Source organism: Podarcis gaigeae (assembly GCF_964106915.1).
Source record: "Podarcis gaigeae genome assembly, chromosome: 1".
In the NCBI taxonomy this organism is placed as follows: domain Eukaryota; kingdom Metazoa; phylum Chordata; class Lepidosauria; order Squamata; family Lacertidae; genus Podarcis; species Podarcis gaigeae.
The window spans coordinates 46,867,825-46,895,072 of record NC_139678.1 but is presented as its reverse complement, the minus strand read 5'-3'; the positions used below and the strand labels follow the sequence as shown (position 1 = coordinate 46,895,072).

The 27,248-nt window shown below is 46.5% G+C and overlaps 2 protein-coding genes across 2 annotated transcripts in view; one reads left to right on the top strand and one right to left on the bottom strand.

The window, feature by feature from the left end:
• Positions 1 to 78: 78 nt before the first annotated feature.
• On the top strand, positions 79 to 25,391 carry TTC9 (tetratricopeptide repeat domain 9). The gene is made up of 3 exons (XM_083747995.1): positions 79 to 517; positions 16,241 to 16,423; positions 24,298 to 25,391. The coding sequence occupies exons 1-3, from the start codon at positions 94 to 96 to the stop codon at positions 24,375 to 24,377; spliced, it is 687 nt and encodes a 228-aa protein (XP_083604121.1). The 5' UTR covers positions 79 to 93; the 3' UTR covers positions 24,378 to 25,391.
• MAP3K9 (mitogen-activated protein kinase kinase kinase 9) overlaps positions 6,402 to 27,248 on the bottom strand; it is an 80,566-nt gene continuing 59,719 nt past the window's right edge. Inside the window, exon 12 of the mRNA XM_083746468.1 lies at positions 6,402 to 6,423. Within this exon, the coding sequence (XP_083602594.1) occupies positions 6,417 to 6,423 (7 nt within the window). The 3' untranslated portion in view covers positions 6,402 to 6,416. The remainder of the gene's footprint in view (positions 6,424 to 27,248) is intronic.

The following is a 27,248-nucleotide window of genomic DNA, read 5'->3' as shown; positions in this document are numbered from 1 at the left end:
GCCGCAGCCAGACGGGAGGCTGTGGCGCCGCCTGAGTGTCCGGGCGAGCAGGCAGGGCGAAAGGCGGCGGCGAGGAGCGAGGCAGCGGCGGGCATGGAGCGGCAGTGCTCCGGCGCGGCCGGGAAGCCCAGCGCGGGCAGCCGGACGGCCCCGGACGGCGCGCGGGGCGCAGGGCCGTCGTCGTCGATGGGCGCCCTGCAGCGCGGGGGCAGCCAGAGCGCCGAGCCGGACGAGCTGATCCGCAGGGCTCTGGATTTCAAGAGCCAGGGCGCGCAGTGCTACAAGGAGAAGAAATTCCGCGAGGCCATCGGCAAGTACCACCGCGCGCTGCTGGAGCTCAAGGGGCTGCTGCTAGCCCAAGAGGACGACGACGACGTCGGGGACGGAGACGCCGCCGCCGCCGCCGCCGCGCCCTCGTCCTCCTCCTCATCCGGCGGCGGCTTGGGCAGAAGCCTCACGGGCGAGCAGAGCCAGCTGCTGGAGAGCATCGAGATCGACTGTTACAACAGCTTGGCAGGTCAGCAAAGGGGCTCTTGCGTTCCTTCTGGCGGGAGATCATTCGAGGGGCGCTCGCCGTTCCGCTGCTCTCGCCCGACGGCACCTGGAAATAAACTTTGCCCGGAGAGCAGAGCGTGAGGGGCGCCGGGGAACGAGGGAGGGATCATGGGGAAATGTGCCCTGTCTAGCCCCCTGCTTGCAAGGTCGATTGGAAAGCACCGCGCCGCCGACAGGTGCCGTTTCCCTTCCACCCCATGGCCGGAATTCCGGACTTGGGTCAGATGGAGGCCGCCCTCCTGTTTCCCCAGGGTCAGGAGAGGCCGCCTCTCCAAGCCGTTTCAGGAGCCCCCCCTCACCAGCGAGACAGCAGATTAAACGCCCCTGGCTCAGGATGGCAAGCGGCTCTCTCAGGTCTCCGTTGCATGTTGCCTCCTAGTCTTATTTATTAGGAAGAGCCAGCAGGAGAGAGAACTACTGCCAGGAGCCCCAATATCTAATGCTCGAGTGTGCAAACGTGCGGGTCAATACATCAGGGAACTTTCTCAAAGTAAAATAATCATGGAGGCAGGTCTCTGCCCCAGAAGGTTGCCATTTATATTTTAGCATTAGAGAGGGGAAGAGAGGAGGAGGAAATGTCTGTCTTGTGGAACCGTAAAGACCACATTTTTCTCCTGGCATAGGCTTTCATGGACAAGAGCCAGCTTTGCCAAGGGAAAGCCTAGCTCAGCAGTAGAGCATCTTCTTTCCATGCTGCAAGTCGCAGGTTCAATCCCTGGCATTGCCAGGTAGGGATGAGAGAAACCCTGGGGAGCATCTGCCAGTCAGTGTGGGCAATACTGAGCTAGATGGCCGAATGATCTGACTCCGTGTAAGGCAGTATCCTGTCAGATGCATGATGTGTTGTCCCTAGTTGACAGATAGAAATAGGTATCTGTTGACTGTGAGTAACACTTCATGCATCTGCCAAAGCGGGCCCTGCTCCAGGAAAGCTGAAGCCACAATAAATCTGTCAGGGCCCCTCCAGACGGGTGTTTTTCTGCAACATGTCATCGAGGCAATAACAGGGCATTAGTGGTGGATTTATACCCAGCTGTCCACACATCTTTCTGCTTTATTAATCGCTCTGCAATGCTTCCCAAATGATACTGCATTATTGCCTTCCGGGGGTGCGCTCTTGCGCACAGAGCTGCAAAAGCAGAGCAAAAACAGCCCGGGAACATTGGGGGGGGGGATGAAAAGTCACAGGATTTCATCAGGAAGTTACAGAACGTTCCCTGTCTGGAAACGAAGTAGTCTTGCTTCCCCAAAAACTCTTGCAGGTGTTGGCAGGATTGAAAATGGGATTGCATATAAATGTCCTTATACCATCTTTTACAAATAACCATAAGATGTGCAATAAGGGGGACACCAGGAGAGGTTAAGGTCTGCGGGTTCTTTCTGCTGTTTTTCGTTGCAGCCAAATAACACAGCTCTGCCTCTGGAATGGGTCACCAAGGGAAAGTTAGCATCACTGTAGGTCCAGTGGCAGCAGATATCTCTCTCTCTCTCTCTCTCTCTCTCTCTCACACACACACACACACACACACACACACACACACACAAAAGGAGAGGAGGGAGCACAACAGCAGTGATGTGTGTGTTTGGAGAGAGTAGGGAAGCAACAGCAAAGTTCTTAGGTCACGGTGTATAATTTGTGTCAGGAGACCAAGAGGTTAAGCCAGAGGCTCCACTAAAGAAGAAATAAATTGGAAGAACTCCAATGGTGGTTGGGGGGGGGAATATTTCCATAACTGTGTGGTGAGGAGAGGGGGACAGGAACAGAGGGGCATCATCCAGCAGATCTCTCTTGGAAGTTGGAGCAGTCGACAAAACAAGCAAAGCCAACTATGGTCCCTAGCAATGTTCTAACTCTTAAAACCCATTGTGCAGTGGGGTTAACGTCTCTGTTCTTTATGTCTTTCAAGAGCTGTGTAAATAGGAACCTGCAGTTCTGTGGGGCAGCTGCTCTGATGTTGGGGGACTTGAAAGTGCTTTCCGTCCTCCAAGCTTATACACCAGTTTTTTCCGCCTACCTGTTTCCTGCAATTGTTTTTACCATGGCTTCAGTTCAGTCATTTGGTATGAGGAGTGCTGCAGTGGGGAGTGGAGTACTTGTCTGTCCTAGGATCAGTCACCATCACATATGTTGGGTGTTTTTGTTTTAATTGTAGATATCAAATAGGTCAGTTAAATTTTAATTTGTGCCAGCTGTGGGGGACCAACAGGAACTTGTGGCCAAGCCTGGATGTGCAACTTACAAACAGTTGTATTCTATTCCGGCAGTATTTACTCCAACCAAAACTGACCTTAGCTGTGTGTGTGTGTGTGTGTGTGTGTGTGAGAGAGAGAGAGAGAGAGAGAGAGGGGGGGGGGGGGAGGGAGGAAGGGAGGGAGAGATGATACAGTAGGGATCATATGCAAGTTTCTCTTTCTTGTCCTGTCCTCTTTCTCAAGCTTTTGAATACACATTTTATTGACTATATGCTATGAATGTATAAGAAGCCTAAAGCACTTTGGTGTAGAGAAGAGTGTGACAGCCCCATGAAAAGGATGGCAGTTGTTCTATACTGGCAGATTTGTTTCTGTGCTTTTTGTAAGGCATGCAATTTTTAATAACAAAAAATATTGACTGTGACCTACGAGATGGCAAAGACTGGCCAATCCAGTCTTTGCACTTTGGAAACACTTTGAGTAGGGCAAAGACAAATGGAAAACCCTGTCAAGAGAGGGTCAGCAGAACGAGAGAGCTCTGGCCTGTTCCTGTGGGCCACAATGGCTGAGAGTGGCAGAGCTTCAAAGGTCTGGCAATGGGATTCCTACCTTGGGATGAAAAGGCAGCTCATTGCTTTGTTGTGCTGGCAGAGCTATCCAGCCCTGCTCCGTGCAGCAGCATCCTTTGCACTGCTGGGTGCCAATTCTCCTTCTCCAGCTCTTAGGAAGAAACAGTGGCCAGTGGGTTGCTCTGACATGGGTGGGGAAAGGAGTCTTTTTGTGCCCACAGGAGCTCTGGAAAAGGGTTCAATTCTCATAGAAAAGAATCTTTCTGTGAATTGCACTTTGCATCACAGAACAGAGGCATGAGAAAGCCAAGAATTCAGAAAGCTCTCTTGCTCCTCTCCTGTCTGCCTTTTGCATGTTTCTCAGGTCTGCTGGATCTCCATACACCTAGGAACAGTTTAACATGTGCCTGTAAATCAGTTGATGCTCACTGCCGAACATGTGAATTGCCTCCTTTGAGAAGGTTGGCATTTGAATGTTGTCAGAGGCAATGCAAGGTCTCTTTATGGTGTTTGATCTGCAGTAGCTTTTTCTTGCATTCAACCCCTCCTGGGATGTTGCAGTCAAGGAACGATAAACATATATGTGTGAACTCTCCCTGAAGCTATAAGGCTGAAACTCTTTCGCTTGCAAGTCAAAGCAGCAATTAGCTTCTCTTAAAACACATTTGATGATTTTGTGAAATGTCGTCCCTTCTTTTCATCCAACATGCAATTTTTCTTTTTGCTGTAGTGGAACATTTTGGAGAGAGAACATCAAATGACTTTGGGTTGTCCTCACCCCACCCCCAATTCATTTTTGTATATGTATAAATGCTGCAACATTGCTATCCTTATCTAAGGCTAATTCTTCCTCTTTTGTGAAAAGAAGCAACACTACACACATTGATTTGTTTCCATCTCCCATTGCACTTTGTGCTTGCAAGGTACTATATACATTATCAGGGCTGCAGCATTAATAATTCAGCAAATGCTGAAGTGCTCCCTAGTTTTGAAAAATAGACATTGTTAACTGGAAAACATCTGCATGATCGTCAGTACAGAGATGCCAATCAAACGGATCTGAAATGGCTTTGGGTGACGTTTTGGCAGTGCTGGTAGCCTTTCCGCTGAGCCTGCAAGTTCCCTTGCTGAAAATGTCTACCCGGGTGCTCGGAACTGTTTTGCATCACAATAGCGGCGTATGATACGACTTGCTTTTTCTAATTCCTTGTACGGCTTTGTTATTGTTCCTTCCACATTTTACTACAACAGAGGGGAGAGCGCATTTCTTGCACTTTCCCTCAATGTTCCCACAGGGCTTTTTGCCTTTGAGTGGCAAGGATGCCCACTGACAGTTACCAGCCCATCGTTTTGTCTACCAGACAAGGGAGACAAGTTTGTGTGCCGTCCTTTCTGTATGAATCCCACAGTAGTACACACTGCTGTAGATCAGGTGTACAGGTCTGTGTAGACCTACATGATTTCATAAGGGTCAGAATGCTTTCAGAATGGCATAAAAGATGCCTGCTTTGTCCTATCCAGGGCAACTCCATTGATCCATCTCCTCCTATTTCTGACATCTTAGTACACCTGCCTGCCATGGCTCCTCTGAATGCACCCAGCTTCCCTTCTGCATAGCTTGACATCCCAAGTCACCTTGCCATGTCAGTGCAAGACAACCGGCCTGTTAGAGGACAGCATAATTAACATTAGCAGCAAGGACAGTCTCATCCACAAATCACTGAAATAAAGATACGCATTGACACTAATAGGACTAAATTAGCTGACATCCAAACAACCTGGCATAGTTTATTGGTGGGTCAAGCCAACAGGGTTTCCCTGGCGACTGTTCCATACCTTATAAAAAACTGACTGTAACGCGTGATCTCCTGCCCCTCCGATGTCTCCAGCTGTATTGCGGAGCTACAAAAGGGAGCACAGCTGTAGTGACTTCAGCACAGTGTTTCAAGTGTGGGGGGGGGTATCACAGTGTATTTGAAGGATGCTTGGCATATCAAAATGGAGTGTCCATCACCAAACAAAACAGGGCAGGCTAAAATCATCACTAGAAGCCTATTTTGTGTATGTGTGTGGCAGAGTTGATGTACCAGGAGAAGGGATAATGTGTGAGGAGGTGGCTGCTATGGCTAAAGATGCTCCTTAGGATGCATTCCCATCTACCCATCCTAGGAGCAGGTGATATTGCAGACACACACAGTTCATTAAAAAGGATGAGGGGAGCAGAAGGTTTGTGGAACGCTTTAGGTTGGCAGAAGCAGGCACCACAGGGCTAACCCATTTTCTCCTGCTGCTTTTCCACTGTGAGTGCCTGCCTGCAGATCTGGGGTGGGTGGGGACTTCAGCAAGATGCTCTCAGTGGTGCCCCCTCCATCAGTAGGCCTGCCTCCTCAAAGCTCTCACCACTGCCTGCTTGTTGATTGTCCTAGGAAATGAAGTTCCTTGGCTACACCTGTATTGCTCTTATAGATGCTTGACTATGTTCTTCTGAACGAGTTGCCCATTTGATCTGCTAAATAGGGTACATGGACCTGGGAGAGAACAGGATTCAAAGCCCAAGCTAGTTTTCTGATCACTATCATCACATAACCAAGGCAGCTGCTTCCTGAAACGGTTAGGGCAGGTCCTACGAAACCTAAAAAATCCCTCCTTCAAAACTAAATCCCATCATGTCGGCATATGATTACAAGGCAAGCAGAGCTCCGAGCAACCATTTGGTTATGACTCATTGCCTGTCTGTGACTTTGAGCAAGGGAAGGACTTGACCTTCTTTTGCCTCTGTCAGAATGAAACCACAAACAACGGGGGAAGGGGCGGGAACGACGTCTTGATGTTGCCACAAAACTGAGATTAGCTGGGTCAGTAGGTTAGATTCTAATGGCCCTCTCCCATTCAGTAACAAATAATCAAATAACGGCTCAAGTGAATAATTGCTCATTTCCACCGTTTTGCCTGCTCTTTTTATCCATTATTGAATCACAGGTGACCCCTCCATCTATTTCTGTTCTTGAGCTGTCCTTAACCTCTTGTTGGTGATATTGAAGGAGGTACTGTTCACCGTTTGCTGCTTTCCTGCCCACCTTGCTTCTCATGTGGAAAGTATTATTTCCTGTAAACATATCAGAACAATAAACATTGATGAAGCGGAAAACAAGAGAGGGGAGTTTCAGAGGAGTTCCCTCGCATGTTAATAGCAGGCATAAAGGGACCGACATTGCACAAACAAGTGTTTTGCTCTGCTTGCTGGCTACATCTTCCTCTAAGCATATCTTCAGTGAACACGAGAGGGGCCTTAGGGGCATAAGAATATTAAGAAGAGTCCTGCAGGATTAGGCCTGTGTCCCATCTGGTCCAGCCTCTTGTTCTCATAGCAGCCAACCAGATGCCTGTGGGAAGCCGGCAAGCCAGGCATGAGCACAATGGCTCTCTCCCCAACTGTGATTGCCAGCAGCTGATATTCAGAAGCATGCTGCCTCGGACAGTAGAGGTAAACTCCAGATTGTCCTAGGTTATCCACTTACATCTACATGTGCACACTCATGTCTGCATAGGGTCCCTTCTTACAGTTGCTGAATGTATGACTGGCAGGTGAGGTCTGGTTGGAGGGTGTGGCAGGGGCAGGGCTAGGCTGCTCTGCAATCCTCTCCTGAGTGGTTTTCATGCAGGGATGGAGTGTGTGATCGTCCTTAGGGACTGTCCATGGTCTGTATACATCCGTAAAATGGGACTATTGCTGACTCTAATATTCTCCCACTCCCCATTATAAGACTCTTTGGGAATGAATAAGGTAAGGACATTTTGTTGCATTTCCTGAACTTAGCAGTTACTAGCAGCTTTTCCGTTAGCGCCAAAGTTTGTTTAGGTACTGTATCTTTAAAATATCTTAACTGTATTTTTAGAATACTTAACAGTTTTAACTGTTTTTCATTATTTTAACTGTTTTTAATTATGAATTTTAAATTCTTGTAACCGGTCCTGAGACCTATTGGTGAGGAGGAGTAGTAGTAGTAATATCCAAATGGAAATTATTATCCACTATATCCCTTATCACTTTTATTACAGCTTTTTAAAAAAATGGTACAGTTATTCCACAAGCACCATGTGATATTTTGATGATTCAAAAGCATCTTAACTGGCTGCCTATATGCTGAACCCAATTCATGGTGTTAATGCTCTTCTATAAAGCCCTAAATGATTTAGGACAAAGATACCACTCCCTATACCAGACAGCCTGGTGGTGTTGCTACACCAGCTTTGGTTTCAAATGGATTCTTGAGCTTTGGACTTTGGAGGTCTTGTCGTCTGGGTAGCCCAGGACCTCCATACACACTGCCCAGGCTTGTACCCCAAAGAGGTCACTTTGGGGATGCTAACACAGCTGTTTGACTTCACCCCCAGAGGCGCACTCCATTGTCTATTGAGACAGATGGATGCCAGCAACAACATGTCCTGGGATCATTCATTGTATCAAGTGTGGGCTAGAAACACAAATCAATCAATTATCAGTAAATAAAATACCTCCCATGCAGAAACATGACCTTAGGGCTAAAACCAACCCTGACTTGGCAGAACCGAATAGCCCATTCTTTTGTCCATTTCCCAATGCTCAGAGAAATGCAAGAGCCAAAAGGGAGAAAAGAACAAAGATGTTTATTGTGCATATTAAGTACAGAGTTGTGAATCAACAGCTTTGGGTTTTATTCCTGACTCACAGGCTTTGTGATCTTGAGCTGGCACTATCAAAAGGAGATAATGAAGCTTACTTACCATCTCAGTGGGGGGGCGGGTTTGCAAGGTTTAATTAATTAATTACACCCATTCCAATTTTCATCTTAATTAACAGAATAAATGTTTCTTTTTTTTAATCTAAAGAGTTTGAAGAGGGCCATTAGGCACTGTGGCTGAAGGTGCTGCTTGTGTTTAACTGCAAAGGCTTATGGTTATAGTTAGCATTAGCATTATGGTTAGATTAAGGTAAAGGTAAAGGTACCCCTGCCCGTACGGGCCAGTCTTGACAGACTCTGGGGTTGTGCGCCCATCTCACTTAAGAGGCCAGGGGCCAGCGCTGTCCGGAGACACTTCCGGGTCACGTGGCCAGCGTGACAAAGCTGCATCTGGCGAGCCAGAGCCGCACACGGAAACGCCATTTACCTTCCCGCTGGTAAGCGGTCCCTATTTATCTACTTGCACCCGGAGGTGCTTTCGAACTGCTAGGTTGGCAGGCGCTGGGACCGAGCAGCGGGAGCGCACCCCGCCGCAGGGATTCGAACCGCCGACCTTTTGATCGGCAAGTCCTAGGCGCTGAGGCTTTAACCCACAGCGCCACCTGCGTCCCAATTAGCATTCAACAATCAGAAGACCAAATTAGCATTCAACAATCAGAAGACCAAAATTAGCAACTTTGGGATTGAAATATATTCTCCGATGGTCCTCTCAAACGGAGGACGGGATGGGGAGTAACCAATACAGAATGATGGGCTGCCTTCACGGCATATTGCAATCGGGGAGGTGTGCAATAAATTGGCATGTTATGCAACTATGGAGGTGCCCAGAGGAAAGATGATGGCAGCTCTGGTCCTGCTGTGCTTACCTAGAGCTAAGCTATGGTTTGGTTCAGCATGTGGTCCAAACCAAGACTCACAATCTGTCATCTAGAGAAAGCACAAGTGGTAAGCCAAGAATAAACATTGGCTTAAGTGCATGGCTTCATTAGAGCTACACGGGCTGTAACATTATGGTTTGGCTCAGCATTATGTTCAGACATAATGCTGAGCCAAACCATAGCTTAGCTCCAGGTAGGGTACATTGGGAAGGAGCAAAGTGGCAGCCATTTCCCCTTTGAGCACCTGCAGGTCTGCTGCTTCACCCTCAGCCATGGTTTGGCTCAGCATTATGTCTGAACCAAGCCTATGAGTATGGGTCAGGGACTTGTATTCTCCCTTTGGATTCAGTCTCCAAGGGCAAATGGTTCTTGGTGTGTTCTTTCTCTTTTGTAGCAACTGTAGCTCAAATCCAAGGCTGCTCTGTCCTTTAACAATTGAACCGTTCAAGTTGGTTTTGTGTGAGTATCCTCTAGGGAAGTCAGAGTAACACAGCAACACCACACCAGCCATCCTGGAGCCTTGTGGATAAGCATCCTTTGTATGTGTAAACAAACCAGTCCTACCCATTGTGGCATTAAAGGATTTCAGTCCACTTGGCATGAAGGCTAGGAACTATTCTGTTCCTAGGACTAGTCATTTTTAACAGATACTATGGACACATTAACCCTGAAGCTTTACACCAATGTGCCATACTAGTCACAATCCCGTGCTGTCCCAGAGTGCAACAACCTCTACCACCCCACACTGCTTTGTCAGGGCTGCATGAGGAGGATGCAACAGGGAAGTCCCTAACTCACCAAGAGTTTGAAACCCATCGGCTACCCTCACCTGGTTTAGCTGGCCTGTCAAAGCCATTTCCAGGGTGTGACTGCTGAGTGCAGGGTGGACAAACTACCCCAGAAGGAGCTGCTGGGTGACCTTGGGTCACACTTCTCTGAAGTCTCTCAGCCCCACTCACCCCACAGAATGTTTGTTGTGGGGGAGGAAGGGAAAGGAGAATGTTAGCCGCTTTGAGACTCCTTCAGGTAGTGATAAAGCAGGATATCAAACCAAAACTCTTCTTCTTTTTCATCTTCTTCTTCCTAACACCTCACACACCCCATACATACACCTTTAAGGCACTAAAATCCTAAATGCATTACATGGAAGTGAGAACCATCAAAACCAGACTTTCTGTGGCTATATCTGCCACTTGGCTGCCCATTTCTTTTGCAAACAACAGCAGTGTGGTCAGCCACTTACCTGAGAGGTTCATTCAGACAGAGCATACAAAATAGCTAGAGAACCATGACTGGTCCGCTTCAGGGAGCCTTGGTGAGCCTCTGAGGCATCATGAATTTTGTCCTCTCTTTTTCTGTCATGATTGTTGTAATGCAGGTAATGAAGCTCTCAGCTTCTCCATAGGATTCAGTCAGCAAAGACATTCACAAGAGACTAGCATCCCTTAGGGATAATACGATCATCTGCTGCAGTAAAAACAACAGTGTATTCTGGCACCTTGGAGATGATCACAGTATTGTGGCATAAATGGACTAGACTAAAGCCTGCTTTGTCAGGTGTGAGAAATGTGTATGTGTACACCAGTAGGAGCAGGGAAGGAGATTTCAAAACAAGCGAACATAGATCCTGAAATCAGAGCGGTCAAATTACACTTCAGTGGTTTTCTTTAAATAGTCTCACTGTTGGTTCCAAGAGAAAGAACGAGGAAAGAACAGAACGATGCAAGGGATCTTTCTGGGAAAGAGCAATAAGGAAGGAAAAGAAAGGGGTTCTTCAGCCAGTCTTCTGGTGCTTCCAGGCAGGAACTTAGTTTGTAAATAGGTCACTGAGATATTGCAAATGGGAAATTGGCAACAGGTTTTTTAAAAAGCTTGCTTGGTTTCCTCCAGATAAGGAAGCTCCAGTTTATTTTTTTTTGGTGGGGAGGAATAGGGGCTGGTATTTTGATGCCAACAACATTGCATGGAGGCTGCCCAAAAACCTGCATGCATGATGAGAACATGAGAAGAGCCTGCTGGATGAGGCCAGTGGCCCATCTAGTCCCGCATCCTGTTTTCACAGTGGCCAATCAGATGCCTGTGGGAAACCTGCAAGCAGGACCTGAGCACCAGAGCACTCTCCCCTCCTGTGGTTCCCAGCCATTGGTATTCTGCTGTGGAGGCAGAGCTTCGCCATTGTGAGCCCCAATCCCCCAATCCACACCCACCTAAGAGTCTGCTTCCAGACAGGCCTTGCAAAAGGAGGAAAAGTAAGTCAGGAAATGAAAAGGAAGAGCCTCAGCAGGCTCTACAAGATGAATATTGATTCTGAAAGATAAAAGCGAGGGCAGAGATGATTGGGGTAATTAAAAACACACACACAACAGGAACAGAGATGAAGAAACTCCCCGGGGCATTTAACCTGCTTAATCAACAGTAACAAAAAAACTGAAAAATCCACAACCAGAATCAAAAGGAACATAGAAACTGGCCAGAAAGCAGAGGAGGTTGGATGGGTGGGGGGGCGGGGGGGGGATATTCATCAAAGCAACATAAGCTGGTTAATACAGAGAACTGGGTCTTGTCTCTACTGAGTTCCTATTATTTATATGGTTTCAGCTTTTTTAACAATGTGAGCAGTACCCGAACAAAGTAAGGCTAAAAGTCACAGTGAAACTGCAACCCGCAGAAACCCTGGAGAAGGCACTGTGCGCATGAGATGAAAGACGAAAGATGAAAACTTCCTCTAAGCTGGGTAGCCTTTGAAGTTGCATCCAAGCCCATACTTTTCCTATGCCACACTTTCTTTCCTTGAACTTGCTTTCTCATTTGCCTTTCCATAAGCCTGGGCTGAATGGAATGGACTTGACCGACCTTTTAAATGAATCTTACCACAAATCACCTGTTTGCTTCAATTGACAAATGGTTCTCATTAAGACTTACTTTAGTCAAGTTTTCATGATTCTGGAGCCTCTCAGGGAACAAAGTAGGGCACATGGCATAAAGTAGACAACCCAGGGCCTGACCTGCAATATGCGGTGGTCCAGCTGCACCCAGAGGCAGTCCCATAGTTGTCACAGTGGCAAAGAAACCCTCATCTATCCTAGACAAGAAGGCCTTGCAAGGATGCTGATGTCCCTTACTACCAGCAGAGTCAGGGTCCTCAAAATTGAGCCTGAAACAGCTTTTGTCAACTTAGGTTTTCCTTCTACTAGCCATGATGGCTCTGTTTTACCTCCACTGCTGGAGACATTATGCCTCTGAATACCAGTTGCTGTGAATCGCAGGTGGAAAGGATGCTCAGGTCCAGCTTGCAAGCATCTTGTAACGGGCATCTGGTTGGCCACTGTGAAAACATGGCGCTTGGCTATTGGCCATTGGCCTGATCCAGCAGGCTCTTCTTATGTGTTTCTGTTGAGTGGTGGGGTTGATGCACTAGCTGAATCCCTGTTCTGTCTCCCACATCCAGAACTGGGCACAAGGTGACAATATAGGTCACCTTTCCCCATGCAAAAGCTGATGGTGGGATTTCATTCCTGCACTGGCCACTGTCTCCCACACTCTTTCCCTAGGCTGCTGCAGACATGAGAACTCAATGGGAGACAGCAGAGATAAAGTAGGTTTTTCTCCTGCTTCACCCAACCATATCTTAGGCTGGTGGCTTCAACCTATCTTTGCACATCAGAAGCTATAGCCTCAAAAGCCTTTATCTCCCAGAAATCCCAGGGTTGCAGGGAAATTCAGAATTTATGGTCCCGGCTACCTTAGTATTAATTTCCCTTCCCTGGCCTGTAGTTTTATTTATTCAAGACATTTCAGGATATCTATGCCACCCCTTTACCAAAAGGCCGCAGGGTGGTTTGCAAATTTAAAATGGCATGAATGCACCAGCTCCTTCCCCATTCCGAGCCTGTTCTGCCACACACATATCTCAGCAGAAAAGAAACAGTTGAAAACATTCCCCACTGTTGTTGCTGTTGCCTCCACCCACCCCATGCCCCCAAATTGCTAAGTCTACCTTTGGGCCCCTGAATCTTGCCTGGTGCAGCACAAATCGATTCTGGCTAGATTTTCAGGCTCACGCACATTCTGCTGCACTTAGTGCCACATTGTATGAACACTGAAGGGCATAGCTAACATAATTTTAATAAACTAATAGGAAACTTAAATGAATCAGCTGCTAGTTGGAAAGTGGCACTTAGTTTTTTTAATTTTCCCATTTACCACAGTACGTCTGCCAAGCAGTAGTATAGCCAACGGATCTAATTAATGCCAAACACGATCAAGGAGGCTGTAAGTAGCATGTCATTTGTGAGGCAGTCGAAAAACCCTCTTTGTTTGCAAGCTGATAGCAATGGGAAACCTCTTAAAGAGACGTGCTTTGGAGTCCTTAGTAATATGGACAGCTATGCAAAGGATCTTTTTAAGGAATGCTGACAGCACTGGGTCAATGTGGGAAAGGATGCCTATAGGATTAACTCAGGGGTGAGGAACATCAGACCTTGGGGGGCCTCATGTGGCCTTCAGGGCCTTATCAGTGTGGCCCCTGGGACTCTTCCTAAGCCATACTCCCTTCCAAACTACACCTTCCACCGGATCTGCTCTACATTCTCTTTGACTGTTTTTGCTTGGCTGGAACGGGTCCTTGTGATACTGCTTCTTGCTTGCCTGGATAGAGAAGGGTGTTTCTGTGTGTGTGTGATTTATGTGTGACTGGAATGTAGCCTACCCTGTAAAGGTTAAAAGTCACGTCCATTGCACCACTCACTTTTACCTCTGGCCCTTCCAGCCCCTGGCATGTGGCCCCTGAAAGGTTCCCCATGGCAGAATAAAGCACCTCAAGCTGGGAAAGATTCCCTAGCTATGGCTGAAGTGTGATACAGCTATCAGATGAACACTGGGAGCTGCCTTATGCTAAAGTCACACCATTGAGACATGTAGCCCAGCTCTCTTGACTCTCAGTTGCATTTCCAAAAATGCAACTGCCTTCCTGCTTGGGCCTCTCACACCCAAAATCAGAATGGTGATGTGGGATCAATAAGCTTGGCCTGTCTCCTTTCTAACACTGAAGCCCAGTCTCTCTTCAGGGGAACTGGCAAATCCTCATCAGTGAGTTGCTAGGCAGGGGTAGGTCTGCCAGATGTCGTTGGGCTACAGCTCCCATCATCCTCTACTGGCTTGATGGGATTTGTAGTTTAACAACATCTGGAAGGCTGAAGGTCTTTGCTGTAAGGGAAGGGGTGTAGCTCAGTGGCAGAGCATGTCATTTGCATGCAAACACTCACAGGTTCAACCCATCCATCTCCAGGTAGGACTGGAGAAAACTGTTGTCTGAAACCCTGGACAGCTGCTGTCCATGAGCTGCGGGTGAGGGACCTGTGGCCCCTGCAGATGTTGTTGGGTCTCTTAACTCCCCTCAGCCCCAGCCAGGATGGCCAGTGGCAGGGGTGGTGGGAGTTGCCTCCCAGCCACATCTGGAGGCCACCAGGTTCTGCATCCTAAATGTTGACAGCCCTGAGCTCAATGGACTGATGTCTTCACTTGGTGCAAAGCAAGCTCCCTGTTAGATAATTAACGCTGAACGTGTTGATGCCTGGAGTACTGCCTTTCTTCACCTTTCACACTTTGTATAAGTTTGCTTTCTTCGGTCCCTTCTGAAACTATCCCATGCTGAGGGATTGCTCTCCAGTGCTGTTGGACGGGCCTCTTGGATACCTCAAGGGCAGCTGCTGCCAAGGCTGTACCTGTTGTTCAACACATAAATATAGAACAGCAGTCGCCAAGCTGTCAAGGGCTCTAGCATGAAATTCACACTTTAAACGCAAAAGTGTTGAGAGAGGGAGGGGGAGAGGAAGCCTAGGCAGATCATTTCAAGCTCTGTTAGAAGTGGGGACAGGAAATCAGCATTTGACAAGCAGGAGAGAATAGTAGTGAATAAAAGAAGCATTTTGCACATCATTTTTGAGGCTGCACCGCAGCATAGTTTGCTATGGAAATCTGCTGTGTGTGCCCTTCTCTGATGACAGCCACCATTTTACAGGTTTACATCTCGCCACAACCACCACAGGGATACAGTCTGTAAAGCTCATTTCTCTGAGATGTAACTAGTCCAGACAGCTGCTTCCTGCCCTGCTGGCTTCATGATTGGCTGCACTGAACTGGAAGCAAAGGACACAAGACGAGCAAGAGAAGAGAGGGTTAAAGCTGCATGGGAAGCTTCCAAAACAATTCCTTGGCAATCCTTGTCGGGAATCCCAGGCGGCAAGGGTGCTCTTGCCCTCGGGTCCTGTGTGCATGGCCTTCCTGGGAGCAGCTGGTTGGCCACTACAGGAACAGGATGCTGGACTAGATGGGCCATTGGCCTGATCCTGCAGGCACTGATGTTCTTCATTTGGACTGTGTCACCCCTGCTCTGCACAGTCTTCTGCTGCTTGGATCAGCTCAGGGGCCAAACGAAGGCAGGACCTTTAGATGTGCATTTGCAATGCAGTGCAGCGTGCTCTAGCACTGAACCGCAGCCCCACCAATGACTCCTGCCCACAAAGCCTGAAAACAACCTCCTGCTAGGCAATTGCCACTTTGTGTACGCAGTGGGTTTGCTTCTTCAGCAGTTGTTGAGTAGCTCTTAGTGACTCAGAGGCTGAGCTGGGAGTGCCCAGGAGAAATTTTGTCTCTCCCATGAACTCTTAGGCAATTCAGTCCGCACCTCATTTGCAATATGGCCCCGGCAATATACTGACCCGGCAACTTGGATACAGGATACAGTATTATCCTCATCCTTTTAGAAACCTCCTTTGCCTTATAACATAAGGAAGCAGCATTGCTAGTGCATGTGTGTTGTCGTCCTTTTAATTCTCTCTAGTCATAACTCACAACATCAAAAGAGAAATCACAAGAGTGAGAAAGATTAGGAATAATGTGTATCTTTGTACTCAGTAACCTATTATGTTCAGTTTTTTGTTTTTTAAAAGTCCTCCCTTTGTTTTGATCTGCTTTGAAACTGCCGGTCACAATTCACTGCCCACATTCACTTTTCCTTTGCTAATTCAAAGCCACCTACCTGTTTTTCTAATGTTTGCTTCCTAGCCCACAGAGAATCCCTGCCTCTTTTACAAGGAAAACAACACCTACCAATGTATGTTTACTGAAATATCTAATAATAGGCCATTTCTCTTGAGATTAAGGACTGACAAACTGGATTTGATGCTCAGGCTAAATGGCTGTGCCATTTCCTGAGTCATCAGCATCACCTCTCGCTCGCTGTTCCCCCAGCAGTGGTGAAGAAGGGGAAAGAGCAGCTCTCTAAACAGCCTCACGTTGTCATTCATTTCCTCTTCTCTCGTAGCCTGCCTCCTTCAAGCTGAGCTGGTGAATTACGAGAGAGTCAAGGAATATTGCCTGAAAGTACTGAAGAAGGAAGGAGAGAACTTCAAGGCACTCTATCGGTCAGGCGTAGCGTTCTACCACCTGGGAGACTACAACAAGGCACTTTACTACTTGAAAGAAGCAAGGTCCCGACAGCCAACAGGTACTGGTGGTGAGGAGGAACCACTGTCAGGTTGCACCTGAATTTGTGCTCTCTTCTGCTCCTTTCACGTTTGTCATCCACAGAGAGTACACACAAAAGTCAGGAGGAGGTATTAAACTTGGGATGGAGTTGCCACTTCAACGTGATGCCTTCTCCTCCCTCTCCCCGTTTACCCGTGTCATAACATCATCGCATGCTGCATTTCCCCGCACCATTTCAGCAACAAATGATGATAGAAGCAGGGAAACACATAATATAATGGTGCCTCTGCACAGATAGGCTATGATGGATAGGCCTCCTGTGCTGATTCAAGAGACAGCTGGGAGCACTCACAATTCACAAAGGGAATTGCTAGCAGGAAGGGCTTTCACCTGCCTCATGGAGCACTTTCTCCAAAGCTGATCCTCAGAAGCAAAAACCCAACTCTAACCCATTCAGCTCTGAGAGGCATCAGCTCTGAAGCCTCAGGTAGAGGGTCTTTCCCAGCCCTGGTACCGGAGGACTTTAAAAATGAGGCTTGCAAGGAATGGACCTGGGAACTTCACCTATGCATGTCATGGGGACCACTAAGCTGTGGCACATGTTTTAAAAATACCATATTTTTCACTCTATAAGACGCACCAGACCACAAGACACGCCTAGTTTTTGGAGGAGGAAAACAAGAAAAAAAATATTCTGAATCTCAGAAGCCAGAACAGCAAGAGGGATCGCTGTGCAGTGAAAGCAGCAATCCCTCTTGCTGTTCTGGCTTCTGGGATAGCGGCGCAGCCTGCATTCGCTCCATAAGACGCACACACATTTCCCCTTACTTTTTAGGAGGGAAAAAGTGAGTCTTATAGAGCAAAAAATACGGTAATTGGCTTTCTGCCAGAATAAATCCTTTCTGCACTGAGGATAGTACATGCATTGGGCCTTGCTGCATTACAGGCGCATCACCTAAAGACTGCTGGCAGAGTCCATTTTGGTAGTAGTAGTAGTAGTAGTAGTAATAATAATAATAATTTACCGTGGCCAACTGGCTGTCTTTCCCAACCACTCTGGGCAACTCCCAACAGAATATTAAAAACACGATAAAACATTGAACATTAAAAAACTTCCCTAAACAGGGCTGCCTTCAGATGTCTTCTAAAAGTCCAATAGTTGTTTATTTCCTTGACATCTGATGCGAAGGCGTTCCACAGGGACCTCTTTTGAACAGAGGTGCTGAGTCACCTTCATGATGCCACCTCCACCAGTTATCAGCGCCATCAAAACTGCCACCAGCAAGCATCTGACTGGCAAATGAATGGAGCAGGGGCGGGATCTGCTCATAAGGACCCATAGTTTGGGACTCTAATATCCAGATGGGTTGAGGTCAAGGTCTCTACTTTAGTCAAAGAAATGCAAGATGCGTGGTGTTCCGTTTTCCACAAGACATGCAACAAATTTAGGCTCGCTCTGTCCTCTTAATATCCCATGTGAGGCATTTTGTTTCCATCTGTCGTGTTTGGGCAGCATTCTGCCTGAAGCGGTTTCCATTTGGCTTGAGCAGCTGCACACCCTATACATACTCAGCCAGTGTGTTTATACACCCTTTCAACTAGCCTGGCTAGATTAGAGGCTACCATCCCTCCTCTGCCTTTCAGTTAGTTCCAGGAAATGCCTCGTGAAGATGACAACTAATGAGAGGAGAGAATTGAATTACGCTCAATTCTTCTTCTTGAGGTCCCCGTAAAGTTCAGATACAGGTCAGTTTTTCCAGCCATTGTACATTGAATTATAACCCCTCTACACATCTCTGTTTCCCTTTAATGGCATACAATCTGTTTTTATTCATTTATATAGTAGATGTTTGTTTACTTTTTTAAAATAAGTTGCCTCTAAACTACATTTTTTGAGAAGAATGTTTAAATACTAGAGTGAGTTCCTGTTTATGTAAAGAGAGAAAGAGAACTGATCTGAAACTGCCAATAAACCATGGTAGTCCACCTCTTTGTTTTAAAAAAAATCAGGACCAGTCGCCACAGATTAGCCACCCTTAATTTAGGTGCTCTGTTGACCTCAAGACTTTTATTTAGCTTCCATTATTGCTGTGAGTTTGCCCTGGGAGCTGTCCCAGGTCCTGCCCTGCTTGACCCAACTTTAGCTATTTGGGTCCTGGATATCTGGCTACAGGGATGCCTCCTGTCCTCCAGCCCTTGTTCAGTTGCCCCTCATGGCTTTGCCAGAGGAAGATACCTGTCAGTGTCTTCCATACATTGGAAATGTCTCCTGGATCTCAGCATTTTGAGGGGAGAGTGGTGCAGCCAAGAAGAACTGAGACAGCTCTTTTTTAGAAAAAGAAAAAGGCTGGAGTATAAGAAACTTGGAGCACTTTCAACAGTAATGTGTTATATAAATGTTTATTATGACTCTAACTACCATTCTAGCCTTCCTTGCCCCCAGTTTTTCTGTCTGTGAAATGGTGGCATTTATTTCTCCTTAGCTTTTTGTGAGGGCTCACGCTTGAAGTATCCCAAGAGTGTGCTGTCTGAGTATATCTATTTAATAAGGATGCATTAGGACAAGCCGGTGGAAAATTACTTCCCCGAACAAAAGAATTTCTTAAATGGCCAGCAGGAGTTTGCTTCACAGAAGGCTCCTCTGTTCTGAAAGCCTGCTGGTGGTGAAGCAAATCTCTTAAAGCTATTTATTTTTCTGCCAAAGGATTACAGAGCTGAAAACTAACCTGCCCAAATTGCTTTTCTCCCTGCCCTTTAACCTCAACCCACAAAACAAGCTGAGAGGGATCTGAGGTAATTCTGCAGTTCCCTCATTAAACAAGGCAATCTGAAGGAGGACAGGAGGCCATTAAAAAGTTGTGGTGGCTTCTCATACTCTTGATATGAGCTAGGCTGTTGGTACAGCTGAAACTTTTGACTCTTCTACTTCTGCCAGGATCTCCCTGTATATAGAGCCTCAGCATACCTAACAGGAAACTAATTTCTGGCAATTTCCTCTCTGGAAAGGTAGGCAGAGGCTGGCCCCAACCCTCAGTCCTACATTTACAGAAAAGAGGAAAGGCCTCCTCTTTATGTTGCTCCCACCATCCCTGACCACCAGCCGGGCAGATGGGACTTGGAACCCAAGAACTTTCAGGAGAGGGGCAGAATAGGGGATATTATTACTAGAACTGTGATGGTGATAATGTCTTCTTCTTACTCCTCTCCTTCTTGTCGCCATCAGAGTACAAGGCACTTTTCAACATACCACAGGATAGGGTCCCTGCCTCACAGAGCTAACAGTTCAAAATTTGACATATGGGAAACAACAGAGGGAAGGGGAGGAAGGGGCAAGCAAGGGGGTCATATGCAGCTATTTCAGTGGTGTGTGCTTAGCCTTAGTTACAGGCTGGGTCACAGAAGTTCATGAAAACTAGGAGGTTGTACCAAAAGCTTCACAGAAAAGGGGGGTATGGAGGAGGAACTAAAAGAAGTAAGAGAGGTTGCATCATGCAGGTATTCAAGGAGGCAGTATCAAGTATGTGGGACAGCAACAGAGAAAGGGTGGAACTGTTGGCAGTTTACCAATGTACTGTTTACATGCATTCTTTATTTCCCAAGTATGTCAGCTCCTATAGAATATAAGACCTGCAGACCAAAGGCACATCTAGTCTAGCATCCTCTTCACAGAGCGGTCAGCCAGATATCCCAGGGAAACCCACAAGTGGGACAGGAGCACAGAAGCCACTCTCCCCACTGGTGTTTCTCCAATAACTGGTGTTCGGAAGCATGCTGGAGATAGTACACGACCATAAGGACTAGCAGCCATTGGTAGCCTTATCATGAAGAAATCTGTCTATCACTTTCAAAGCTGCCCCAAGTCGGTGGCCATCACAAAATATTGTAGCAGTGACGTGGGCTGTGACCACTTTGCCGTACTTGCAGTCATACTTGGTGCCTTTGCAGCACACATTCCCAGACCAACAAACACTCTTGTGGGTGCCCCAGCACTCACATAAAATTGTACAAATTTCCTGAGGAAAAAATGCAGCATTGCAAGACATTAACCAAATGGAAAAGAGGTAAGGGATGTTAAGTTGCAGTATTATCAACTCCAACTGAATGCAAAGCCATTTGTACTCAACTCCTAAGAAGAGAAGAGGGCCTATTATCAATGGAAATGTTTGCAAAAAGAGCCTGGATCAAATTTTCAGTGAAGAGTTTCTTTTCATGGGGATAGGGGCTTGCAGGTGGCTGGGGAAGGAATAGGCCCTGCAGGATCTTTCAGACTTTGCTTCTGAAAATATAAGTGGTTTGTTTGTTTTTTAAAAAAGTCTGAGATTCTGTGCTAAGACTTGCCTGAGAGAGTTTTAGCTAGCAAGCACTGAGGGTGTCTTCTGGCATGTTAACTTGCTTCTATTCTGCCCCTAGCTCTTGAAAACAGAATGTCTTTGATAAATTATCTACGTGGATGGATATGTGCTGTGGTGGATCACTGCTTCTCTTTTTTTGTGGTGCTGATGGTCTCCAATTGGCACATTATTGGGCTGAACTTTCATCTATTCCCCCTTCTCCCTCCACTTTTAGGTTTCTGGTTGCTGCAAGCTTCAGCACGTGTGATTTCCTAGCATGCCTAGGCAATTAATGCTCACTATGTTCACTTGGCATAGATTCAAGATAGTAAATGTATGTCATGAGGAAATTTACAGAGGATAAGAGAGGAAGCTACATTCATTACTTTGGTTCCATTTGGGGGTTAAGATCCATTAGGAGTATAATGACTTACATTGTAGTTCCACGTATTTGAAATTTTCAGCAAGGAGTCAAATCCGGTTTTCTTTCCTTAATATGAAGGGTGCTGAAGGGAGCTGATTAGCCACAGAGCTAGTAAAACATGCACAGATTTTCCTAATTGCCCATCATGTTATTTATTTTGATCCTGCTGTTCCATCCAAGGACTCTCAAAAGTGGCGTGCAGATAATTAAAACAATAAAATTTGAAAACAGCAATACAAAAATAGGAAACATTACAACAGCAATACCCACATTAAAACAAAAACAAAAGAACTGGGACACTTAAGATAGGAAATAGATGTACTCAATATGTGTCCAAGTCTTTTTGGCTACAACTTCCTCAGCCCCTGTTGTATCAAGTTGGTAAAGACTGCACTATTGGCCCAACAAATGATACCTCTTATCTGTTTGAACTGAGGATATAGCATTTAAAACCGAGAAAATAGCTCCAAAGATCCAGCTGACAAGATGATGGTGGTCACCAAGGGAGGCTAGGAAAGAATTAGATAGACAGACCATAGAATCATAGAATTGTAGAGTTGGAAGGGACCCCAAGGGTCATCTAGGAATCCTGCCCTGAGTGAGCCCAAACTACCAACTTTCTGGTTAACATTGACCCATATTGCCACTCTTCTCAGGCTACACCTCAGTACCAGTAGACAGAGGGAGATGGTGCATTAAAGAGAAACAACAGTGAAGTCCTGAAATATATACAGTCATACCTTGGTTGTCCAATACCTTAGTTGTCAAACAAATCGGCTCCCAAACAATCAAAACCCGAAAGTGAATATTCCAGTTTTCGAACTTTTTTTGAAAACTGAAAGTCTAATGCAGCTTCCATGGCTTCCGATTGGCTGCAGATCAGAAGCTGTGCTTTGGTTTCCGAATGTTTTGGAAGTCAAATGGACTTCCGGAACGGATTCCGTTCAATTTCCAAGGTACAACTGTACTGAGACTGGAAAGGTCATCAGATTTTTTTTTTAAGGTGAATGGAAATATGTAGCCCAAGAACTTTTAAGACCTTGTAAGGGATCCCTGGGTACAGTTCTTTGATCATGCAGTATTGTCACTTCGGGCTGCAAAATGTCATGGGCGCTCACCTTGAGTGCACGTGGAGAATCAGATTTCTTGTTCTCTTCTGTCTCCCTCCCCCCAAGCTTAGCTGCTAGGATCTCAGTTTTCATATTTCTTAGACAATGAATCTGCGCACACTTGACTTCAGTAATTAAAACCACCCTTCCTGTATGCATGATCACGTTACAGGGCACAGTTTGCCGGGAACACTGCAAGGTTGCAGCAGGATCTGCATAGTATCATAACTTCCTGAGCATTTAACATTTACCTAGCAAGATGGGTGGGGGGAAATTGAGAAGGGAGGTGAAGAAGGGCATGGGTAGAGGAAAAGAAAAGATAGGCAACAGAAGCCACAATTCCAAACAGTTCCAGAGACAGAGAAAGCAATTTTTGCCATATTCTCTGAAGCAAGTACTAGAACCCAAGAACCCTGTTAGGCTATCAAGTCTAAAAGTCCACCACGAACCCTGTTTCCAACAGTTAACCAGCCAGAAGCTTCCAGAAGGCCTGCAAGCAAGGTGCAAAGGCAGCACCCCTCTTGTACCCAGAGGCATAGCCTGACCATGGCTAGGAGGCATTTGATAGTGCATTTTGGTCTTGCATTTGAAGTGCAAGGATTCATCATGACAGTGCCCTCCAAGATGTGCCCCAAGCAAGATCTAAAAATTCAGGCAGTCGCATTAATCCATGCTTACACACAATGCAGCCCACAAAAGAATCAGTACATAGCATAATGATCAGTTTATTAGAATCACTATGACTGCATCATGTGTCTCAGAAGCAGGTGCAAGAAGACAAGGGCTATTGTGTGCAGGACCTGCTTTTGGGCTTCCCATAGGCATCTCGTTGGCCACTGTGAAGACAAGTTACTGACCTTTGCTCTTATTCAGTGCTATTTTTCTAGAAAAAGAGGTGCCAGAACTCTCCAGGAATGCCTCCCTTGTTCTCTTAGTAACGGCAATGGCGCTCACCTGAGAGGTGCTGGAAAGGAGTTCCATCGAGTTCCAGCTGAAAAAAAACGCCCTGCTTTTATCCAGCAGGTGTCTTCTTAAGTTCTAGCGTGCACAGCGACCTGAGAGTAAGGCTGACTGAACTCAGCAGTGCTTACTTCTGACTGCATAAGTTCAACTTGTTAAACCGAGTGAGCTTTAACAAAAGACCTTCAGCCAGCTGAAATGCAACCTTGAGCTTTTAATTAGAAATGAAAATGATTGCACAAAGAAGTGTTTGCATTTAAACTGCTAGCTCAAGGTAGGAAAGGAAAAGAGGCAACTAGCTTTTTCTCGATGATCTCCCTCTTCTCTGGCTCCCTCTGTGCTAACCTGTCAGATGCAAATGTTTGCACTTCACACAGCAAAGAGGACCAATCAATTATTCTGGCTCTCTGGCAGGTGACATCATTGCTCCTGCTCTGGAAAAAGTCCCAGGGTTGTCCTCCCGTTTGTGTGTCTGTGTCTGTGTCTGTGTCTGTGTGTCTGTGTGTCTGTCTGTCCCCTCCCCACTGCTCTGCACCAGTGCCTCTCTTCCATGAAGGATACATCTCAGGCTGTAGTTGCTTTTCTGACATGTTCACCTGGAGTCACTTAGCAAAGTCTAGCATGTCCAAGAAACAGAATCAGGCGGAGTTATGCAGATGAAGGGGTGGGGTTATGGTGATTGGAATGGACTCACTTCTCAGCGGTTCTTGTTGAGTTCTGTCGGACAAAGCAGATAATCTGGGAGACAGAGCCTGCCACATGTCTGCCATGGTGTTGCTAGTGATCCCTGCAGCATGTAGACCGGCTTCGCCAACCTGATGGCCTCCCGATGTCTCAATCATGCATATTTCACACTTAACAACTATGGTTTAACACAGGCAAAGGCAACCTCGGCCCTCCAAATGTTTTGGGACTACATTCCCATCATCCCTGACCACTGGTCCTGTTAGCTAGGGATCATGGGAGTTGTAGTCCCAAATCATAAGGAGGGCTGAGGTTGCCTATGCCTGGTCTAACATGACTGGTGACTGTGCTAAGCTGGTGTCTTTTGACCCTCTTCCCCCTGCAGATACCAACGTTGTGCGGTACATCCAGTTGACAGAGATGAAGCTGAGCAGATGTTCCCAGAGGGAAAAAGAAGCTTTGTGAGAAGGCGTCGGACTGCATGAGAGGATGTTTCCTCCCCTGAACGCCCCTCAGGCGGACTTTTCCTCTCTCATGGCTCCACCTTAGCTGACAGTCTCTTCCTACCAACTTCCTGCTTTACTTTTGATCCCAGCTGGAGTGGGGTGGGGTAGGGTTGTTCATTGGTATTAGAAAGGAGAGACTCAAAATCCTGGTTCTGGCTTTGGCTGCTTGACGGCACAAATCGAAGCCCTCAAAGCACAATCGATACAGCCAATGGCCTTCCGGGACCTCTGGCCAAAGGTTCAAAGGGAGCAATGGAAGGCCATCTCCTCCACCTTGTGCTTTTACCATTCGCTGCTGCTGTCACACTCACCAGCAAACAGAAGGATCATCAGCCTTTCTTCTCAAATCCAGAGGCAACAAGGAGGCTGAGAGTCTGCAGCTGCCTCACCAGAGCCAGACCCCCGTTGGGCAGCTTTCTACACCTGCAGATTTTTAAGTTGCAGCAAGAAGCAGCCTCCCATCCCACAGAGGCTTATTTGGCAATACATTCTGATGAAAGCACACTGGGGAGAAATGTACTTTAAGCAAGTACTTTATAGAGTCCAAAAACTGGGTGGGGCTTTAGGGACATGGAAGAACCTGAAACAGAATGTGAAAGGACACTGTATTGTTTGGGGAATGAAATTGTGGAATGGTTAACTAATATCAAATATATGTTGTTTAACAGGCAGCAACCCCATATATTATAATAACAATAATATTTTTCGGAAGGTGCACCTGGTCCCTTTGACCTAAAGAGGCAGCATGACCATGTAACTAGTCTCAGCTCAGACAGTGCAAACTGGAGCACCAAATTATGATTTTTGCCATCATCTCGATAACCACCCGTGGGCAAGTCACTTACCCTTTCTGTGCCTCAGTTTCTCCATCTGTACAGTGGGGACTATAATGCCTCCCTACCTCACAGGGGGTGTTGTGAGGATTTGTTTAGTTGATGTTTGTACAGTGCTAAATATTATTATTGGTACGCTGGACTGAGTCTGCAATTCTTCCATCTCGTATTAGTGCCTCTCTGAATCATCTCTCTTTCATTCGTATGGGGAATGCTGATGCCAGGAAGCGGTTATGCAGTGAAGAGGCCTTAATCCAAAGAGCCAAACAGGAGGGATGGAGCAGGAAGACTTGGTTCAAGCCTCTCCCCCCCCCCCCAATCCCTCTCCTGGCCCAAGCCATTATTAATATTATTATTAAAATTCTATATCACCCTTCATCCAAGGACTACAGGGCAGTTTACAATATTAAGCTTTTTAGGCTCACTTATTTCATTGGGAAACTAAACATTTTCTTAATGTTCTCTCTCATGGAAATCAACTTTAAAAAATGTAGTTCTTCACTCAGAGGCACATTTATTATTGCCGAGTGGAATGCTGTTGTGTGTCATAATCACCCAGCTCTCAGACATTGTCTGCAGTGTGAATGGTAGAAACACACTTCTCTTCCTTGTAGCACTTTTGTCATTAAAAGAAATGCTTTTGGGGGCACAGACCAGCACTCTTACACAGCTCCCTGTCGAGCAGCAGACAGAAACCTATCATGCTAAGTGTTAATAGCGGTCCTGTTTAATGGGCAAGAGTCCCTGTCACATCTTACCATGCAAGTACCTCCTCACAGATATACCAGGTTTTACATCCAACACTATGAAATTGGCCTAAACCATACTTATAGGCTGGAGGCCAGTCAAAATCCTCTTGCTGTCTTTGCATCCTGATGATGAAACAGTATTTTGTAGGTCATGTTTTTCAGTCTTCTGTAAGCTGTGGGCTATTTATTTTTCCTGAGGTTTGTGCAGTGCCCCTTGTTCTGTAGTAACAAATCTCCTGAGAAAACCCCTTAGTCCTGATTTTATTTTATTCTTTGTTAGATTTACAAAAAGGAAAACACACACCAGTAAATAAATTTTAGAAACAGAGAAGATTAGAAAGCATTTTTTTGTAATTAACAAATTGAGACTCCTTGCACTCCACCCTGTTCCTCTTTTCTTCCCGCCCAAGGTGGCCCTGCCTCAGAGCCCGTGTGTCATGTGGGGTTGGGCCCCGGGGGCAGCAGCCTCTCCTCCTCCTCCTCCTCACCTGCTCTCCAGCAGCTGCTATGAGCTGCCCAAGAGAGGAGGCCAGCAGCAGTGGCCATAGAGAGGGCATGGGATGCTCCTTTGCCGCCACCACTCAGAAGCAGCACCAGCTCATCCTGCTCCCTGAGCTTGGTGGCAACAGCACTCATAGGAAAAACAAGGACATTGCGGGATCCAATCAGAAGTCGGGATGACTTTCGTAATTCCAGGACTGTCCCTTGAAAATCGGGACACTTGGAGGGTATGGTAGCAATATGGACCTGGGACCTCACTTTTGGTGAGCAAGGGTAGGATTTTTCTCTTTTTAGCAACACATACTGCAGAAATTGTGTTAGGTTTATGAATCAGTGAGCCACAAGGTACCTTGCTGCCTTTCCTTCATGTATCTGAGAGCAGAGAGCTGTCAGTGGGAAGTTGAGTCAGTGTGGTGTAGTGGTTAAAGCGTCAGACTAGGACATGAGAGACCAGAGTTCAAATCCCCACTTGGCCAGGAAATTCACTGGGTGACCTTGGGCCAGTTACTGCCTCTCAGCCTAGCCTTCCTCACAGGGTTCTTGTGCAGATAAAATGGAAATGGGAAGAACTATGTATGCCACCTTGAACTGCTTGAACATAAAAGGTGGGACATTTAAATCAATAATTAATAAATAAGTGGCAGAAGTGTGTGGCAGGCTGGATGGAGGCCGAAATCCCTTCAGGATTCCTCACAACTTCAGACACTTCCTGGTCTAGAGCCAGCCATTGGTTTCCTCATTCCAGCT

Coding starts and splice junctions, on each gene's coding strand:
- TTC9 (XM_083747995.1), top strand. CDS start 94: ATGGAGCGGCAGTGCTCCGGCGCGGCCGGGAAGCCCAGCGCGGGCAGC. Junction 518..16,240: donor CTGTTACAACAGCTTGGCAG/GTCAGCAAAGGG, acceptor CTTCTCTCGTAG/CCTGCCTCCTTCAAGCTGAG. Junction 16,424..24,297: donor AAGGTCCCGACAGCCAACAG/GTACTGGTGGTG, acceptor TTCCCCCTGCAG/ATACCAACGTTGTGCGGTAC.